At 40.5% G+C, this 22321-nt stretch overlaps 1 protein-coding gene across 1 annotated transcript in view; it reads left to right on the top strand.

Annotated features, from left to right (window-relative positions):
• Positions 1-22321, top strand: part of LOC136886205 (C-type lectin lectoxin-Lio3) — a 94030-nt gene that overhangs the window by 8666 nt on the left and 63043 nt on the right. The window contains exons 2-3 of the mRNA XM_068230689.1: positions 5783-5891; positions 9000-9044. Coding sequence (XP_068086790.1) covers positions 5783-5891; positions 9000-9044 — 154 coding nt within the window. The remainder of the gene's footprint in view (positions 1-5782; positions 5892-8999; positions 9045-22321) is intronic.

The following is a 22321-nucleotide window of genomic DNA, read 5'->3' as shown; positions in this document are numbered from 1 at the left end:
TGTTCATGTGATTTAGCGATTTTTGGGTTTATAAATTTTATTCATTCAGAACTATGCATGTCCCACCCCACCAACTTTCACGAATGGAAGAGCAAGCCTGACTTTCATGACCAGCATTCGCCCCTGGTAATGATCTACTTACACCCCAACAGGTGACACAGCAAAATATACTTTTGACAGCTTGACCTTCAAACCTGCTTTATGAAAGCGTTTTAGTTCCTCCCCCAGATGAGTTGGATATTCTTCGAAGGTCTCAGCATCATCTAAATATCGTTAAAGATATTCAAACTTAATATCAGGGAAGACCTTATCTAGCAGCCTACTCAGAACAGCTTCGCCCGTGGAGAGCATTAAAGACCCCGGGGTATCTCTGGAACGCAGAGAGGTGAAAGGAGGTGTGGGCTTGAATGGGTCTAACTACAATATCAGGAACGCATTTAATACTTTAAGAAAGGGTTATATTTCTTTTCAGAGCTCAAACTTAACAAAACTCTTCACTCAGAGAAGGGAAACCAATGCATCAGGTACAATGACAATTTTGATACCAGAATAGAAAAGCCCAGAATTGGAAATTTAACAGTTTTGGGGTTCAAATATACAAGTTTGCATTGTCGCCAAATTAGCGTTTAATTACACACAATATTCCAAAGCATATTGCTCCAACCGATTCAATTTACAGCCTTGCAAAAGCACCGCTTCATAGAAACAGAGACAGTTACAAAATCGTAGTCACCTCACGATAAATTGAAGGAGAACTCAAGAGTGTAATGCACTCTCTATCCTCGATTTACAGTTTAAATCTTTATTAAATTTTACATGAGAAGAAGTATTTTACATTCCTAGGAAGGGGATGGTTAGACAGTTCCCCTCTGGTAAGTCTGCGGAGATAGTTACAGAGATAGGAAACTGGTGGCCAATTACCTGGGCTGATGTTCTGCCTGCCGCTCCCTGTCCTAGTTAACACACACACTCCGAGCCTCGTCGATCAATATGACAAGGTAACTTGGAAATGTCGAGGCTTATATACCCTAGAGGAGGGTTCGAGAAGGCTCCAGAATAAATCCGGACACACCCTCTTATTTTATTTGATAAACCAAAAACCTGCAATATCCCTGTGATTGGCTGAAAAGTAATTTCAGAAAATTTGTTATTGGCCAGATTTAAAGCTGGCGCGATGATAAGGAAGTGTTGAAAACCTTGAAGTACCAAAATAATGAAAGCCAATTCTGGTGAGAAAGCCTATGGGAAACGACTCAGCCGGTCAGCTGTTGTTACTAGAGGTTGAACGTGGAGGAGTACTACTTTGTAATTTACAGGTGTGTACATGATCCACATAATTTTTGAAACAGCCTGAAGGAGACGAAGGTTCATTTGTTTTCAATAGAGGACACTTGTTTCTTATGTGATCGGCCCACACTCACAGCATTTGCGGGGAATGAAAGTTTGACGAGGAGGTGACCGAGATTAGAAGAAGGTGGTGGGTCGTGAGCGACTCCCAGAGCATCGGCATATTTTACTCCTTCCGCAGACACGCACATGGCCTCAAGTTCCCTAAACGTTTGCGGACGGGAAGCAAAACACAAATATGATCTATAGAGGACGAAATCCCTTCAAAGATAGTTTGTACACTTCGACTTTCATAATAGTGCATGCAGTCAGCCTTTGCACTCGGAAATAATATTCTTGAATTTGAGGTGGCAGGGCTCTCGTAGGGATAAAGTTACAGATGTTAATTTACAGAGAAGAGAGCTGAGTTGCAAGAACCAAATTTACAAGATCACTATTTCCTCTTATCCTTTACACAATATGGGAGATTGCGCATCGTCCAACCTCACAGAGGCATCAGTTTTTAAATAGAAACTTCCACCCTATCGGTTGCTCTTAATTAAAGAACTCACACAAGGTAGCCCCTACGACAGCTTGTCTATTGCTTAACAGTTGATAACTTTCTGTCCCCCAAGCCAGTTCACATCATTTACACCAGACTCAATTCTACACCCCAAAATGGATTTACAGGAGCATGAGAGCCCATACCGAATGGCCTGGTTATAACCGGCAATAACAAAGTGAAAGAGGCAGAAAACCTGCATTCCTTCTAGAAATACTCAAACCCTAAGTGGGCCTATGGCCCAATGATACAGAGGCTAAGCCTATTCTACAGCGGTGTGACTAAATGAGAACATTAAATTTCAAAAGAGTGTTAAGAATTTGAACGGTTTAGAAACTTTCGTCACCCCAAGCCAAGTTGCAAGGGAACCAACAGAGGGCCACCACTCGTTGTTCCCGTACAGTACATATTTCCCCGTAGGGAACAGGACAGAGGGTCACCACTCGTTGTTCCCTTACAGTACATATTTCCCAGTAGGGAACAGGGCAGAGGGTCACCACTCGTTGTTCCCTTACAATACATATTTCCCAGTAGGGAACAGCACAGAATGTCACCACTCGTTGTTCCCTTACAGTACATATTTCCCAGTAGGGAACAGGACAGAGAGTCACCACTCGTTGTTCCCTTACAGTACATATCTCCCGGTAGGGAACAGGATAGAGTCCTCAGACTGGCTGAACATTCTACATTTAAGCCATCAAATACATGAAATAAAAGACGTAAACATTCCTCTCAAGATATCTACAGGAGCTATCACATGTTTTTAAAAAAATCTGCCATTACGTTGCTTTACCGTGTCATCCGAATACCGCCCGCTGACACCGCCTACGTTAGGACACGCGGCACTCAATTGACTGGAGCTATGAAGAAGACAAAACTTCCCTGATGCGCCTAGGATTTATAGTACTTTTGAGGGTAAGATTCGAGAACTCTTTAATTATAGGCTGAATTCTTGTACCCCCCCCCCCCGACTTTAATTGGCTAGAGAAAATATTTACAAAATTCTGATGGGTTGATTGCTATTGGGGAAGAAACCAAGAGAAGTATTGATAATTTTGATACATGAACAAAGCAATCTTTAAAGGTAAGGTCAGTCAATGGTAGAAATCAATTTTCCCTTAACAATTTGTTACGGAGTTATCCGTGCTAGTTAGAGGTGAAAGAAGGTGCGGGCGAGTATAAGTCTCAACTTACGAAATTAAAGTTAATTTAAAACTTTAACAAAGGTTATATTTTTTTTTCAAAATCAACAAATGACAACAAATAACAAAGATGTAACAGGTACCATGTAGCAGGTTAACAATTTCAGAATTTACAGAGCCCCCAAGATTAATTTCTGAGCTCTCAGCTCACCACCACAATAGTTACAGGGCACAAAACCCCTAAGTACAAGGAGCACTTGCTCCTAATTGCCAAGTTAAGAGGATAAGAGCAGACCCGCTCTCAATTTTACCAGCCTATCAAAGGCTACAACAACCTTCATTCCTAACTGCCCTTAAGGCACACATACAGTGAAACGGGGGTATCTTGTACCCAACCTACAGGGCCTTCACATGAAGAAAGCAAACACTAGGTTAATTAAATGGCCCAACAAACCAACTTGACTGGAGGCGTAGCTTGCACTCCTACATGAAACTTCTTAAAACCTAGGTGGCACTCGGCCAGTTATACAGGGGCTAATCCCATACTATGGAGGTGACACGATAAGAAAACTTTATTACATTACGAAGAGAAGAAAAACGGTTATGAAAACGTAGTCACCTCAAAACCATATGCGTGGGAGCTCGAGAGGGTTAGGCACTCTCTGTCCCAATTTGTAGTCAAAGAGACGACATTTTACCAAATGTCTATTACATTTTAAAGATCGGTTACATGAGAAAAGCTTCGAACCTGACCCGAGGGTTAAACTGCTGAGCTAGCAAGAAATAAAGTTATTAAACGGCCATTACCTTGTGGATGAACTGCTGCCCGAAGAAAAAGGCGCTTCCCGCCCCCTGCTATACCGTATATGTTCACACACTGCGAAAGATGTTACTGAAGTGGCCCCGAGACCATAAAATCAGCCGTTTTTATACCCTCGTGGAAAATTCGAGATCTTTCAAGAATGAAAAAGAAACACCCCTTCAACTTTATTGGTAGACAAGGAATTACACATGGAAACCTGAGGAAGAAAGCTATGATTGGAGGAAAATTAATTACAGAAATCACCGATTGGTTAAATTCAAAACTGGCGGAAAGAGAAGGGTTATACTGCCAACCCAACAAATGACTGAAAGAAATTTAACAAAGAACAAACTTATGAATACCAAATTCCGTGAAACCTTTGATTTAATACAGATTTTAAAGTTCAGAATTTCTCCTGTAGGGAGGTTTCAACTGGCGCAATATTTGAATTAGCGGCGTGGAAGTGTACCGCCCGGTACACAATTAACTATCGTTTTCCCGCCAGCGGGGAGTTGGGCAATTAAACAGTTGATAGAGACATCTAACTGTAGATAATCAAACCTTCTTGTACTACATAAGTTCAAGTTAGTATACAGAGAGAACAGAGAGAACTGGCCCCAGAGAGTGTGCCCTGGTACAGTATTAATGGCGAATGCCCTCCGAGCAGGCCTGGTGTAGGTCTTACAGGCGACCTGCATGTCTCTGGGGATGCGAACTCTACTTAGGAAGACAACACAACACCCAGCACTCGATTAACCATTTAAAGTTAAAATCCCGACACGGCAGGGAACCGAACTCGGTACCTGTTTCGCCAAACCAGACTAACCATTTCACCATGGAGATGGACAATTTAGTGTAATGGAATTTAATACAATTTGAGAGGGATATTTTTTGATTGAAGAATGTTCAAACAAGGGAACGTGTTGTACTGTCAGTGGTGGAGATAAGTGGGAGGAGAGCATTGCAGCAATAGCGGGACAACAGTACATTATTCCGTGCAATGATCAATTCCACTTTTACCTTTGGACGCTAAGTCTCCCGGATTAATTAGCATCACAGTGCCGTATCCGTCACGGGACTTAGGCGATCCTAGTTTTGCTGTTGGCTGAACCGAAGTCGCAGGTTTCCCAGCCAAGACGTGCGGGGTCTCCCAGGCCCCTTCTTCCCTCGATCCTCCGTTGTATATTTATTTGGAGGAAGGCGCCTCATGATATGAGATCTTCATGATCTTAGCAGCCGAGCACATTTCTACAGATAGACCCACATTTCAAGTGATGCTAATGGTTACAGTCCAGGACTCGACTCCATACAACAAAATGGAGAGCACACAGCTCCGCGCTATCAGCACTTTGGTCCCAGCGCTCGCTGGCGACGATATTCTCGACCCTTTGTAGCGGACTGCTTCACTACCTGGAGCAGTGACAAGTAGACTAGCAAAGCGATATCTACTGCCACAAGTAACAAGTAGTCCAGCCAGGTAAATTTACTGCTACCCTGCCTCGAGCCGTAATAAGTAGTCCAGCTTCGCGATATCTACTGCTACCCTGCCTCGAGCCGTAATAAGTTATCCAGCTCAGCGATATCTACTGCTACCCTGCCTCGAGCCGTAATAAGTTATCCAGCTCCGCGATATCTACTGCTAGCCTGCCTCGAGCCGTAATAAGTTATCCAGCTCCGCGATATCTACTGCTAGCCTGCCTCGAGCCGTAATAAGTTATCCAGCACCGCGATATCTACTGCTACCCTGGCTCGAGCCGTAATAAGTTATCCAGCTCCGCGATATCTACTGTTACACTGCCTGGAGCCGTAGTAGTCCAGGACGTACGCACGAGTGTGAAGATGAAGGATTGTTTCAAGTGGGTGTCCTTGCTCATCTTAGAAATACAGTGGATTGTGAACTAAGTGCAGGCTTTAATTTTCTATGTCAAAAGTTTCCGATCTTCGTTACAGGTTGACATGCGACGATTCGCATCAACGGAGAACCATGATAAATCTTCTCATGATAGCAGTGAAATGAAGCAGCTGGATTCGGTGACTTCTGTACATTCACCATTACACGGTAAGCCTCATTCACAGTCGGTATGCCTTAACTCAAAGGAGTAGGACCTCATTCTGTGTGGGCGGAATCTCCTCTCTATCCAGGGGCTATCAGCTAGGGAACGTGCTTGTGTCACACTCCTCCATATTCAATATAGTATACTGCGTTCTGATATTCCAGAGGGGATTGGAATTAATTTCAGCGAACGAAGAACAACAGAAACTGTACTGGTCAGAATAATGGAAGTAACAATCCACCAGCGTGTGAGACAGGTGTGTAGTCTGTCTATCTTACAGTTCAAAGTGTATATACAGCAGGCAATGTGGGATATGAAGAAGTAGTCATTGTTCTGGTGGAAATCAAACAAATCCTAGGGAAGTGCAGTGGAATGTAGTAGATAAAGTCAGGTGAAGTAAGTGATATAAACTAGTAAATGTACTCACTAAGGAAGTGGAGGAATTTCGAGAGCTAGGAAATAACAGACGACACTAGCTGGTCATTTATCGAAGATCAGCATTTGGTAAATTACGCCTTCTTTTAAACGAAACTTTCTAATCATCATAAATATACAATTCAGGGTGTCGTTCGCGAAAGTATTTACCTGAAACATGAGACTCCATGAGATAGAAACATGCTTATCAGAGAAAGAGGGTAGAGCCTTTGAAATGTGGTGTTACAGAAGAATTCTTGAGGTAAGTAACGAAAACTCGTGTACTTGCCTCGAGGTTGTGCAGTTCTTTCCAGCAGCACTCCCAATGCGGGTGAGCATATTGAACTACATACCTGCAGCACTGCCAACATTACATTTCTCGAAATAGTGGGAAAGAATCGTGGGCCCTCTAGCATTGCAAGTAATTGCGCTAACCGTTACACTGTGAAGCTTAAGGTGAGATGCACTATCATAGAACAAACCAAGAGCACTTGACTGGTGGGAGTTATGGGATAAGTATGGACAAGTGTTTAGGCTTATGACGGAGAACAGGGGAAGTTCGGAAAGACAGGTAGGCCTAATATTTTGAGGGGTAGAGAAGTGAGGGCAAAGGGATCAAGGCAAGGGGAATTTTGACGAGTGTATCTATGTGTCGTCGCTGGTAAAACACAGAGGGAAATATCAGAGTGTTACAGGAAGGTGACAGGTAAGAATAAAGAGATACGTAGAGACTAGTACGGGACGCGATCTGATGAAGTGGATGGGGTCGAGGATCTGTTCATTAAGGACTCTATAGTTATGCTCGTGGAGAAAGTACATGGAGGAAAGGGAACCAAGGTAGAGGAATGAGAACGGTAAGAATTTTGTGTGACAGTTTTCCATGTTGGTACGAAGAACGTACGGCAAGCAGGAATAACTACCAACATAGTGTGGGTACTTTACATGAACTAAGGAGTAGATATATGTGAGACTGGGAGTGAGTGTGTATGCATCAATCAGGAGAGAGATACAGAGGACAAGTGACATAATGATGCGGAAATTGTATGAAAGTTTACTGTAGAGATAGAATGTAACCGATAGCAGGGGAAGTATTTATTCGGATTAAAGAATAATTAAAAGGTTAAAGATGAGAAACACGAAGTTCAAGAGATGATAGTTTGGGGGTACAGACTTAGATAGATTGATACAAACGCGGAAACAATGATTTGGGTAACGGCACAGAAAATAATGTGAATGTGTTGATCGGTCAACTGTCAACTCGGAAGGTAATGCAAATGACAGAAATTTAAATTAACCTGTGAGGAAGAGGTGGATGACAAAGTGACGGAATCGAATAGATGAAGGAATATTATTGATGTGATGGTGGCAGAACCAGATGAGTATTTTGAGAAAATGCGGTGAAGGTGTTTCTGTTCAGCAGACGTACATATTACAATAAAAGTGTGAAAATGTAGACGCATGCATGGAAAACAGAGGGATTGTATGGACCTCTTGTAAGAAGGGAATAATTTATTTTCAACTATAAATAACTACAGTTAGGAACATGCATTTTAGTACGAGTTTCCTAATAAATTTTCACTCGGCCCTAGCGAGAACCTTGGTTTTCCACTTTCTCTCTCGCTCTTTTCCCAACAGGTCAAGTATCATTGCATGTAATTTAGTTACTGGCAAATAGTACCACCCTTCGTTTAGATCCTGTGCGGCAGTATGAGCAAGAAGAGTCTCTCTGACATTATGGAATACAAAGAACGCAAAGTGTCGCCCACTGACGTCTGGTCTTCTTCAGTCCACCGGAGTGAAAAGGCTTGTGGTACTTCAGCTTTATCACAACATTGAAGGACTAAAATCTAAGAATGTTTCCTGTTTTTAGCATTCTGAGTCTCCTTAAGAAACACGTTCACTGCTCGGTGAATGCTGGGATGGTACCTAATATTCTGTGTTCCCCGTCCAAGGGACAGTTCATACGGTGTTGGACTGGAAGACCTCGTGGGCTCACTACTGCAGGAGAGGAGGAGCAGGCCACATGTTGTTAGCTGTGTTCCAAACAGAATGCTACACACGTAACTCTCCAAACGTATAATACGGAACTTTCCGGTGAAGTTTTTCAATACACTTCACAACCGGAAACCAGCTTTTTAAAATGTGCATATCCTATCAGTTGCGAACATTTTCTCAGTTCACAACTTGAAAATTTATTCCCCCCTTTTCTTTCAGGTCAGACAGAAAAGAAAACATTCGATATTAATTTTTGTAACTTGTTTACGTGGCATCAGCTGTAACTGAGACAATTTATATCTTGCTGTAAATTCAAGGTTCCTCTCTGTAAAACTGACACCAGCATGTTTTAATATGACCGCTGCTCCTTTGAAACTACAGTAATAAGTATTAATATCTACTATAATAGCCTTCTACTTGTGCAACAGGAACTAAGTAAGGAATCTTCACCTTCAAGAATGATAAAAGAAACCAAATACACCTTTCTTATCATGATGAGGACAACAAGAAATCTTTAATAGAAAGAGTGAAAAACATACAATAATCTTGGTACATATTTTGTTAAACATAACAATAATTAGAAGTGGCCCTTTTTTGGTGAACCTGAAATAATTCTTTCTTTATATTATTTACATAGTTTCTGATAGATATTCAGGATCACAATTTATCAGAAATTAAATATTTGGTGCGTGTTTTTCTTCCAGATACCTCGATGTCTGCTACTAAAGCAAAGTCCTGTCCTCGTTCAGGTGAGTAAAAAACTGTTAATTGGTTAAACAGGTTAACTGTGACTTGTGTACGGGAGAGCAAACGAATATTCGTTTATGGCTCACATACATTCGAACCGAAACCATTCATTTCCTCAAGAGACGTTTAGAGATTTTGGCATTCCTAGTCCTGGATATCAATAAACTTAATTCGATGAGAGGAATAAAAGGAGAGAGGTGTAAACACAGACAATATAAAGGTGGCCTGGCATATTACTTAAAATCATCCCCCCACGTAGTAGGGAATTTCACGCACTTTCAAGAGATGGATAAAAAATAAGTAGAATATTAACGGAGACAGTTTCAATTGGTCATTCAGTGACACGACATATAACTAAAGAGTTGTTTAACCTGAATTACTCTTGCCGGACTCTTACACTCCACGACCCTTGAACTTCCCACAGCACAAACGTTTCACAGATAAAGTGCTCACTCTGTAGTTGCAGTATAGATGCTTGCTTGGAGCAGCAGTCTGCAGAACGAGTGCAGTAAACATAATATGATAAACTTGTTGTAAGAGGAGATACGAGAGGACCTTGCGTCTGATCTGAAGGTGGGATCCGGTGAGTGTCACGTGAAAACGACTGTAGGCTTGTATTTCAGAGGTCGTGGATGTGATTTTCCGTGGCTCCTCAGTTCGGCACGAGACAAATATCTGTGTGTGAGGTTATCTGAGTTTGTGTCATGTTGTATGGAAGGAGAGCAACAAGAACCTAGTCAATAGAACTACTAGGGATCTACACTTCCAAGCGAAATGCAATACATCCACAATTTAGCAAACAGCCTCCATGGTGTGCTCAACTCTGTCTCACTCCTCAGCTGCTAGAGGATCTAAGGGAGGTGCTAACTCCACGTATTTATTACCAGCACTGTACACGTTCCTCAAACAGCAGTGGAATACAAGACGTCTCCAAGAATTTGCGGTTCAGTTCAAATACTAATTCCGGTGTTTAAATGATAATTTCATCGGAAGCTTGTGGCAGTTCTGTGAAGTACGACAAACCTCACCCAAACGCGGACAGAATCTCAACAACGGTACAGTAAAACACTGTGACTGAACAATCAAGAAACACGTTGTTATTGATGTCTCCCTTTTTCTCTGCGCTATCAAAAAAATAAATTGACTGCTTTGTTCCATCTGTAATGCGAACGCGATGTGATATGGGCACAGCATTGCACAGGACTGCAACTAAAAATCATATCCGATATTATCCGGTTATAAGGTCAATTTGTACGTGAAAGAATCGAACAAAACCTGCAATTCCTACAACTTGTGTTATATCACATTTTTTCAGTGAACCAAACCTTAACTCAGACAACTCCTTAGACCTCCCGAAAGAGAACTAGACTATGTGATGACCCTAAAGTCACATACAGCCAATAACTGAACCCTAAATGCTTACACACCTGTGACTTATGTCCCGCCGTGTTCCAGCGTTAAGTGTTTCCTTTAACATTATTCTCGTATCATCAGTACTAATGAAGTTAAGAAAGTCTTGTATTCTATTAAATCCAAAGCAAGCCGTGTCGACCTTCATACATAATATTATTGGCGCTATTCTATCCATTCTCACCCATATTTTTAATTACTGTCTCAAAAACGGCACATTACCGACAATTTGGAAGTACGCCAATGTAATTCCACTTCCTAAAAACCCAGGTTCGGCACTCCTATCCGATTACCGTCCCATTTCGATTCTCCCTGCTCTCTCCAAAGCGTTAGAACGGTTGGTACGTGCGCAAATATTGGAATACCTTCAGGCTCACTCTCTTCTTGTCCCGCTGCAATCTGGCTTCAAGAAGGGTCATAGCACAGCCACAGCCTTACTCAAAGTGACTGAGGACATCCGACAAGCAATGGACGAAAGACAAGAGACTATACTCACACTCCTTGACGTCAGCAGTGCTTTTGACACGATAAACATCCAGACATTGCTGATGAAGCTCAAATCGTTCTTCGGTAATGTTGCTTTAAAATTTTTCACCGCATATCTCACAGATCGTATGCAACGTTTTACAGTACAAGATACTGCTTCTCAGTGGCGACTCCAGAAGGCAGGAACCCCCCAAGGTTGTGTTCTTGGTCCCCTTTTGTTTGTCCTCTATATAAATTATATCTCCTCTAAAATAAAGTATAATAGATATCACCTCTTCGCCGACGACCTCCAGATTTACTGCCACGTTAATATAAACGATATATCGAATGCAATAAGAGATATTAACTCCGACCTTCAACAACTCAGTGAGTAGTATAATTGGAGAGTTCGGGCGCCTCGTCCTCCTCCTCCCGCGGGAAATTTGAATTCTGGCGGGAAATTTGAATTTTGGCGGGAGATTTGAATTTTGGCGCGAGATTTGAATTTGTAAACAAAGCCACGTGCTTTTTGACAGCTGTCATCGACAACAACGCATCGCTAACCTCACTGCTGCCATCTTGATGGGCCTAAACCTCAGTGGTGCCAACTTAACCTAACTAGCGTGAGGTAAACAAAGCCACGTGTTTTTTGACAGCCACGTGCTTTTTGACAGACAGCAACGCATCGCTAACCTCAGTACTGCCATCTTGACGGGCCTAAACCTCAGTAGTACCAACTTAACCTAACTAGCGCGAGGTAAACAAAGCCACGTGTTTTTTGACAGCCACGTGCTTTTTGACAGTCAACAACGCATCGCTAACCTCAGTACTGCCATCTTGACGGGCCTAAACCTTAGTGGTACCAACTTAACCTAACTAGCGTGTGGTAAACAAAGCCACGTGCTTTTTTGACAGCTGTCATCCGCCATCTTTAAACCACAGAGCATTGTGCTGCCCTCTTTATCGTAGTAGATGTAAATTCATCACCTGTCACCCGCAGTGCTGCCATCTTGACGGGTCTAAACCTTAGTGCTACCAACTAAACCTCACTAGCGCGAGGTAAACAAAGCCACGTGCAGCTGTCATCCGCCATCTTTAATCTATAGAGCACAGTGCTGCCCTCTTTAGCTACTTACCTTTGAAATGTAGTACGTCACAGCTGTCATCCGCCATCTTTAATCCAGAGAGAACAGTGCTGCAATCTTTAGTTGAAATGTGGTGGCGGCAAATTCCACGTGCTCTTGATTGGAAACGAATTCACGTGCTATTTTCTGACAGCTGTCATCCGCCATCTTGCATCACAAACCTCAGTGCTACACTCTTTAGCTAGATACCTTTGAAATGTGGTGGCGGCAAATTCTACATGCTCTTGTTTGGAAACCAACCTATGCGCTTTTTTGACAGCTATCATCCGCCATCTTTAATCCAGAGAGCACCGTGCTGCCATCTTTAGCTAGATACCTTTGAAATGTGGTGGCGGCAAATTCCACGTGCTCTTGTTTGGAAACAAACCCATGTGCTTTTCTGACAGCTGTCATCCACCATCTTTAATCCAGGGAGAACAGTGCTGCACTCTTTAGTTGAAATGTGGTGGTGGCAAATTCCACGTGCTCTTGTCTGGAAACAAACCCATGTGCTTTTCTGTCATCCACCATCTTTAATCCAGAGAGAACAGTGCTGCACTCTTTAGCTGAAATGTGGTGGCGGCAAATTCCACGTTCTCTTGTTTGGAAATAAACCCATGTGCTTTTTTGACAGCTGTCATCCACCATCTTTAATCCAGAGAGAACAGCGCTGCACTCTTTACTTGAAATGTGGTGGTGGCAAATTCCACGTGCTCTTGTTTGGAAACAAACCCATGTGCTTTTTTGACAGCTGTCATCCACCATCTTTAATCCAGAGAGAACAGCGCTGCACTCTTTAGTTGAAATGTGGTGGTGGCAAATTCCACGTGTTCTTGTTTGGAAACAAACCTATGCGCTTTTCTGTCAGCTGTCATCCACCATCTTTAATCCAGAGAGAACAGTGCCGCACTCTTTAGTTGAAATGTGGTGGTGGCAAATTCTACGTGCTCTTGTTTGGAAACAAATTCTACGCGCTCTCCAGCTGTCATCCACCATCTTTAATCAAGAGAGCACCGTGCTGCCCTCTTTGTGGTGGCGGATAATTTGAAAAATTATTTTCGACAAGCAGCCATCTTTAATCCAGAGAGAACAGTGCTGCCCTCTTTAGCTACTTAACTTTGAGGCGGTTAATTTGAAAAATTCTTTTCGACAAGCAGCCATCTTTAATCCAGAGAGAACAGTGCTGCCCTCTTTAGCTACTTACCTTCAAGGCGGTTAATTTGAAAAATTCTATTTAACAAGCTGCCATCTTTAATGAAAAGAGCATCGTTGTGCTATCTTGCGGGTAATTTTTTACATCACAGCTGTCATCCACCATCTTGCATTGCTAACCTTAGTGCTGCCCTCTTTAGCTACTTACCTTTGAAAAAAAATCTTTTTGACAAGCTGTCACCCGCCATCTTGCATCGCAAACCTCAGTGCTGCACTCTATGTAGTGGCGGATAATTTGAAAAAATATTTTTGACAGGCAGCCATCTTTAATCCAGAGAGAACAGTGCTGCCATCTTTAGCTACTGCCATCTTACATCGCTGACCTCGCTGCTGCCCTCTTTAGCTACTTACCTTTGAAAAAAATCTATTTGACAAGCTGTCACCCGCCATCTTACATCGCTTACCTCGCTGCTGCACTCTTTAGTTGAAATGTGGTGGCGGTTAATTCGAAGAAGTTTAATCACGCATCGGGCAAGCTAGAGTAAAGACGTGCTGCAGTGATGACGTCATCATGCATGTTTAGACTTGTCCGTTTTCTTAAGAGTAAGTCGGTGTAAAGGAATGTGGTAGCGGTAAATTCGAACATGTTTAAACATGCATCGGGAAAGCTAGAGTAAGCACGTGCTGTTGTGATGACGTCATTGTGCATGTTTAGACCTGATCGTTTTTCTTAAGAGTAAGTCGGTGTAAAGCAATGCAATAAGTACAACATTTTTGAATGCGATTAAAAATATTTATTTACAAATGTACTACAACAGTGTTCGTTTTTGCTGCTGACAAGGTTGGTGTGCTCCTTAACAACGTATGCTTCTGAAATGCCTCCTGCAACATTCAAATTAAACAAAGCATATAGAAATATATTATACTAAGTATGTTATGCTTTACAGAGAAGATCATATACTTCTTACCTTGCTGTTATTCCTTTTCGGAATCATCATCATCATCATGAGGTACTAGAGAAAGTTCATTCATACACTGTGTACAGTGTTCAATCCTCGGATTTGGTCCATCCCAATCATCATCACCATTTTCTCCTCGATGCTTGTAATGTCGTTCACAAGTTCTGCATAAAGCTACTTCGATCGACATCTTACTGTGTAGAGGAAGGATGTCCCAAAAATTATGTACGTAAGAGGCAGCGTACGTATATAAAATCCTGGTGGTAAGTATTGAATAAGATGTTTCGGCATCGACGATCTATGTTTATAGAACATCTTAATAGCCTCACTCACTCGTGTATGATAAATAAGATGTTGCGTGTGAGCATGCAAACAGCATGCACATTTACAGTTTTGTTCCATAGCGTACGATGTCGAAGCACACACTAATGAAAATGATAAAGATCTATTCTTATTTATAGCCTCGTAACAATATTCGTTAGCGGATGGTAAGTAACATCACTCATATGAATAATAAGACAATAGGCTGCTGTGTTAGCAGGAATGTTTTCAGACGTTTCAAATTCTAAACGAATCTCAACTGGAGATTCTTTTATAGATTCTTCATGATAAGAGCAGTCTATAACTACAATCGGTGCATTATTTTTAAATTCTTGAGGTGTAAATAGCGGTCGATCTTCTTTCTGATAATATGATGATTGAAATTTACAAAACATGTCATAGAGCATCCCAAACTTATTTTTCTCAAAGTTAATGTCTATGTTTTCGTAGGGATACGTAATTCCGTTGAGATATAGTCTAACGTGTCTTAATTTACAGTGATCAAACAGTGAGCTATCTTTTTCGTGATTGAATTTACGATTAGTTTGAAATCCAAAAATAATGTACAAGGGCTTCTCAGTAAAACGTGATGTTTTAACAGCCCAGTTATGCTTGTTTGTAGGTGGTAACACAGGATATTCATGCAGCTTCCAACTTCTAAAACGTATAGGTAATGGTATATCATTTTCTACAATCTTGAGCAATCGAAGTTTTTCACGATCAGATAAGGTTACATGTGGAATCCGCCACAGTATACGATGCAGTGTTATTTTCGATTCTACTGGCGTTTCTACTGCTTTAAGAGAATTGTAATCACTTCGATCACGGATTAGAATAAGCTCTTGTTTTGCGTTGATTATAATACGTGTAAAGTCTTCTGCGAATCCAAAAATATGTTTCAGTGATAACATACCCATAAAAGTTCCATCCTCATTAATCATCCAGTTGTTAGTAGCTTTTGGACGCCATCCAGCCATCCGCAAAAGATTACTTTCTTCATCACAGAAAGAAGGGTAGAGTTTCATTGCACTTGTAATACCAACATTCTTCGTTCGATCTATTTCAACATTATTTACTTCATATCGCGCTTCAGAAAAGAGAAAAGCTAGAGCATGGTTGTTTAGTTGTGAAGTGCTTGGTCCACTTCCATCAGACTTTTCTAGTCGTCCTTCAATATAGAGGTAGCTTTCGTGTGGTAAGGTGTAAACATCTTGTTGATTAATAATAAAATGATTTTCATCATTGTTATTTAATCCAAACGTAAAAGGTTGATAGGAATGAAGCTCACTTCGTACTACACCTTCACGACTTTCTACTGTATTCGTAATGTCTAGCATTTCTTCCATTCTGTTGTAGTAGTGTATATCCTAAATCTTGGAGTATCTGCTTATGGGTATCTGTTAACTCGATGAGTCTCTGCACACATGTAGTATGTCTTCGGAATGTACACCGTGTTTTATAGATGGTTTTCATACTGGTTTAAGATGTAGTTTGTAAGCTACGTACGCGTGCTGATCTAAATGAATAAGCTGATTATGTTTATTTACAAGTATAAGAGTAATGTTGCTAATGTGTTTTACAGACACAGGATGACAAAGAACTACTGCTGGTTTCTCACAAATAGTATATCCACGTTCCTCTGTAACAATAAAGTCGTGCAGGACTTGCGAAGGTTGTAGATTACTATTCAAGTGTGTAATAATATTACAAGTAATGTTCACATTATAATCATCGAAGAGTTTTATAGGTTGATCAGACTCGTAACGTACGTTCGGTAGGAGCTCCCTCGATGAAAATCCAAGCAGTGGTCCAATCGAATCAGGTTGTGATTTGAAGTCAATCTTAAATGATGATTCAATAACACATTTATGTGTAATGTTGCTTATAGTGATTGAGAACTTGTAATTATGATTACTAAAACTATCTTCCCCAAACTGATCAATTAACGTACTTTCAATATAGTCGTGAATATCGTCTACTGTATAACTACCTGAGGGTAGTGTTAGCACATACTCATCGTAATAGAACTTGTTTAAACCATCACGCACATTATAGATTTTATTGTAGCTTTCAAACGATACTAGTCCAAGACTATGCGGCTGATAACCAAGTTCGATTGGTGGATTAAAACATACGGTTGTTTCAGGTCCTTCTCCACGTACAGCAAACGTTCTTTCACTGTTCGTCATCACGTAGACACTAATGCACTTTCTCTACTGTCTGGGTTTGATATCTATATATATAAAAGCAAGTCGGGCTGGAGCGATGTATATATAAATATTTAAAAATGAAAAAAGACGTGAATTAATGAGGCACTTCCAGAAATCTCAGAAATTTGAAATTTGGTACGAGGGAAACTGATGACCCCAGGATCCGTAGAAAAATCGGAAATCCTCAAAATTCCCTGAAGGGGGCACGCTGGAGGGGCTCAAATTTTGGGCTCAGCATAAGAACACAGTCGTATAGTATATCCAAAACGATAACCTATAGGTTTCGTGGGCTTAAAAATTTTCGGGAATTTCCTCATTTTTATCCCCCAAACCCCAAATCAAGATGGCGGCACAACCTGCGAGACGAGGTAGACAATTGAAATTTGGTGAAATTATAGCTTTTGGTCCCTAACCGACGGGAAAATTTCAAGATGTTCAAATTTTTCACTTTTTACCCCCAAAGATATCGAAATATTGAAGCAATTTTAATGACTGTGCAGACATTCCTTTCGAGCTATTTTTTGGCTAAACGGTAAGTCGTATCACAAAACGGATGGCACAATGTCGCTTCAATTCGGAGTGATCTACAACTTTGTTCCTGTGACATTTTGTCGTATCTCTCTCCCTTATACGTTAAATTTGGCCCTATTTCTGGATTGTTCGTAAATTTGGTGATTTTTACAAGTATATTCTATTGTTTGACACACTTATAAGAATGATAGGATCATCACTTTGTGTACGCACATTGGTACGATTAAGGGACATATGTGTACCAAATTTCGTGATTCTAGCTTATACATAAGTAGGCAAAATGTAATGTAAAATGTTAAAAATGCACCCAAATTTCACCCTATTCAATATTTGAACTCACTTTACCCCCTTAATATGGGAGATACGAGGAAACGGTTCAGAAACAAACATGTAGAGCGATAAATGAGGCGTCTGATGGCGCAAACCGTTTCTTAATATCATAAACCGTTTAGGAGATATGAATCACGAAGTGGAAGTCTGCACTTTTCAACTTGCTCATGCTTATCCGTCATCTAAATAAATAAAATCGTAACGACCGTGTGTCTGTACATTGATTATTTTGGCGAAATTTCCGTACAGTTATCCGTTTCAGGTGTAATAATGACCATCTGCATCATTTTTAGCTTTGGTGTCTGTTTGTCTGTTTGTCTGTCCTTCTATAACTTGAAAACAACTGGATATATTTCCATCAAACTTCATATTTAGAATCCACCTGTCCTTGGGTAGGTTTTAGCGCAAAAAGTAAAATCGTAACGACTGTGTGTCTGTACATTGATTATTTTGGCGAAATTTCCGTACAGTTATCCGTTCCAGGTGTAATAATGACCATCTGCATCATTTTTAGCTTTGGTGTCTGTTTGTCTGTATGTTTGTCTGTTAGTCTCTTTGTCTGTTTGTCTGTTTGTCTGTCCTTCTATAACTTGAAAACTACTAAATATATATTTCCACCAAACTTCATATTTAGAATCCACCTCTCCTTGGGTAGGTTTTAGCGCAAATATCGTATCTAAATCACTGAACTGAGTGGGGATTTTTACGAAACCGAAACCTTGGTTTGCTCTCCCTCAAAGTATACACAACCGAACTTAATGGAAATCAACCTGCCTTAATGAAAATTAATTTCTAAACCTTTTTTTCTCATGTGCATCATTTCGATAACAGGATTTAGTAAGGGAGATATCATTAACGGATCATTTTTCGGTACAAATCCCAGCGGACTTAACGCAAGAGCGGGTGCGTGTAAAGCGTACTTCTTACAACTTGAAAACTAACAAGATATTTGAACCAAATTTTATATATAGCATCCATCTGTCCAAGGGTAGGTTTCCTTGGTGTCTGTTAGTTAGTTAGTTAGTTAGTTTGTTTGTTTGTTTGTTTCTTTGTTTGTTTGTTTGTTTGTTTGGTCTGTTTGTCTTTCTCTAACTTGAAAACTACTGGATATATTTCCACCAAACTTCATATTTAGAATCCACCTATCCTTTGGGGAGGTTTTAGGGCAAATATTGTTTCTAAATCCCTGAACTAATTGGGGGTTTATACGAAACCGAAACCGTGATTTTGCACTCCCTCAAAATACACACAACCAAACTTAATGGAAATCTATCTGCCTTAATGGAAATTAATTTCTAAACCTTTTCTTCTCATGTGCATCATTTCAATCACTTACAGGAAAGATAGTATGATCAAACTCTACACGAACATTGGCCCACCCAGTACCCATATGTGAGCCAAATGCTATGTCACATAATTATCCGAAGAGTAATGCAATGTAAGATAATCTTACACAAATTTCAACCTATTCAACGTTTTTGATTCAATCTCACCCATGAATAGATTAGATGCGAGAAAATATCATAGGACCAGCCATTTAGATCGCTAAATACTGCGCCTTACGGTACAATCCTTTGTCGATATGACGTACCGTTTAGCAGCAGTTAATCTGTAAATGAAGGTCTACAATATTGTAAACATTCGTATACTTTCGTATGTCCATCTGTATATATTCATTGATGTCGATTTGTAGCGATCGAGAAAGGATGTGTCTGCTATTGTAATCAGTACTCCTTACACCGACTTTGACGGCTGGCAGTAGGAATAGGGTCCTTCTCCAACTCCTGTGTAACTGGCATTAGTAAGGAGGGCCTACCATTTTAATGAATAATTCACTTTTCGATTTGTCTTGCAGAAGGCAAGGGATCATGCAGTTTTGTTCGAAAGTCCCCTACTCTATTGTGTTTGGCTCTAGGCCAGGGTGCCCGCCATTATAAACAAATTTTCCAATCTAAAATTTGACTAGCATTAGGCATAGTGGCCAGCTATATTCATGGAAACTCACTAATTCTGTGTGACTGGCAGTAAGCTGGCTAGCAGCAGTAAAAAGGGACTGTCATTATAATGATAACTGCAAAACTCAATTTTGACTGGTGGTAGGGAAGTTGCCTGGTATTATAATTAAAACTCCTCAACTGTAACCTGTCTGAAAATAGGAAATGGGTCTGCCAGTGTAACTAAAACTCCCCAAATCGATTGTGACCGCGCAGTAGGCATTGGGGCCTGCAATTATAATGTAAACTTACCAACTCGATTGTGAATGGCAGTAGGCAAGTGAGCCTGGCGTTATCATCACAACTCCGCAACCCTCACTTTACATTGGAAACAACGTATGTGGACCTCCCCATGCTATTTCTCGGATAAGGCTAAGAGACATGCAATTTTAAAACAATCTCATTTGCTGCACGCACAGTATTTACGTCGATATCCGTATACAATGTAGAATACCGTAGCGAAGCACGGGTACATTTGCTAGTAAGAACATAAGACATAATCGTCCGCACATGCGTGTATTAAAGTTTTGCACACGGTTTTTATTGTAAACAATGTCTGCACTGCTTCCGAAATAACGTATGAGCTCAAAAGGAGGAGGTAAATCTCCATAGCTATCAAAATACCATACTTTAGATTTACGTTTTACATAAGCAACGTAATGAGTTCCAGGTCCACGACTGTCGTCCAAGTTAATTACGGCACTTTCACGTTCACGTGGGCGCGCTGGTAGTTGATCGCGCATATACACTCCTCGAAAATAATGAATTCCTAGTTGTTTAGCAAACGTAAAAACTTCATCATGCGTTAGAGCTCGACGTTTTTTGGAGAAATGTAGATACCAAGCCCTTTCTTGTATGGCGCTAGCGTCATGTTCACACCTTTGCCTCGTAACGCAATTGCCTCCATCGTCTTGTTATGACGTTCACTCTCTTTCAACTGTTGTTTCGCTTCTTCTACAGCTTTGACAGTTCTCGCTACAGCACTAGCACCACCTAGCAATGACCCTAAAGCTGCTAAGCCAGCAAACAGCGCAGGAAGAAATCCTCCTCGTTTTGGTACAGGAATAATTCGTGCACGTTTACTAAATATTGCTCTGCACTTTGGAGAAATTCTCGCTCTTGCTGCGCGTAACGCTTTAATAATAATTACACGAGGATTGTATTCCCCTCGAATAGCTTTTTGCGCAGCCTTTATAACATCTTTCCATCCAACAGTTTTTACTTTCTTCTTCTTCTACATGTCGTTTGGATATTGTTGTTTCACCATGCTGGACACGACTTTACTAGTCAAGAGCAAATCATAAACTAACCGTTACCTCTTGTTTCGTTTAATATATATATTACTATTACGTACTTTATGATTCAGTTATCATGAAGATTATAAAGCAGCAAGACACGCTACCTGTTACCGACATTGTACCACATCTCTTACCTAGTTCTAGTACAACTACAGGAAAACGTCATGGAACGTTGTTTCCTTTCACTGTTCGATGTATTATATCAGGTCCATCGGGATGTGGTAAAACAAATCTTTTACTCACACTTATTACTTCTGTAAATGGTGTACGCTTCGAGAATATTTACGTTTTCGCAAAGTCACTCTATCAGCCGCTATATACTATTCTACAAACTGTAATGCACGATCTAGTTAAAGATGGAATAAGATATTTTAAATTTAATTTACATGAGCAAGTACCATCACCAGACGATGTGCCTCCTAATTCTCTTATGATCTTTGATGATGTCGCAACAGAACAGCAAAACGTTATTCGTGCATTCTTTAGTATGGGTCGGCATAAATATGTTGATTGCATCTATTTGTGCCAAACCTATTCTCGTGTGCCTAAGCAGTTGATACGCGACAACGCAAATGTTATTGTGCTTTTTCGGCAAGATGAGCGCAACATGCGGCATGTGTATAACGATCATGTTAACACTGATATGACATTCGATGACTTTAAGCGTATGTGTGCTAAATGTTGGTCATTACACCGTTACAGCTTTTTAGTTATTGATAAAGAAAGTGATGTACAGCATGGACGATATCGCATGGGTTTCGATCATTTTATATGCATTAACACAGAATTACAGTAACTACTTGATTATAAACCATCATCATGTTAACATCTAGCAAGGAGATCACAAAACATATCATCCAAGCTCGAAACAATATTCGACGGAAATTTAAAGAGCTTAAACGTATTCAAGCAGACACGGATTTATTTTTAAGAACACAACTAAGTACACCACTGAAAGAAATTTTTAATTCTACTTCATTACCGCAGTCTACTTCAAGTTTTGCTTCTATGCAAACATCATATCATAAAGAGAAGCATGAAGAAGAAAAGCATGAAGAAGATACGGAAGAGAAGAAGCAGGATGTAGATCAAGAAGAGGAAGAGGAAGATAAGGAAGAAGAAGAAGAAGAAGAACTTAATGATACATCACCATCTAAGCGTGTTGAGTTTTTAACCACAGATGTTATTGCTGAAACACCTACTACATCGACGCAAAATCTACCATCTTTGTCTGAGGTTATGTTTACACCAGAGTATCGCAATCAGTTTAGAACTTTTATTCAAGATACCTATGGATCTCTCTTTGCACCTTATATAGAAAAACTTTTTACAGGACAAACTGACACTACCTACGGTATTCGCTACGAAGATGACTGTTTCCGGATAGGAAATTCAAATGTTAAGATTAATAGCAATAAACTCATTGTAAAAGGTGTTACCTATAAACCTACGAAAGGACTCTTAGAACTTCTTTTCTCACGAATA

Source organism: Anabrus simplex, chromosome X (genome assembly GCF_040414725.1).
Source record: "Anabrus simplex isolate iqAnaSimp1 chromosome X, ASM4041472v1, whole genome shotgun sequence".
Lineage (NCBI taxonomy): Eukaryota > Metazoa > Arthropoda > Insecta > Orthoptera > Tettigoniidae > Anabrus > Anabrus simplex.
Note: the sequence above shows the minus strand (reverse complement) of the source record. Positions and strands in the feature narration are given on the sequence as shown.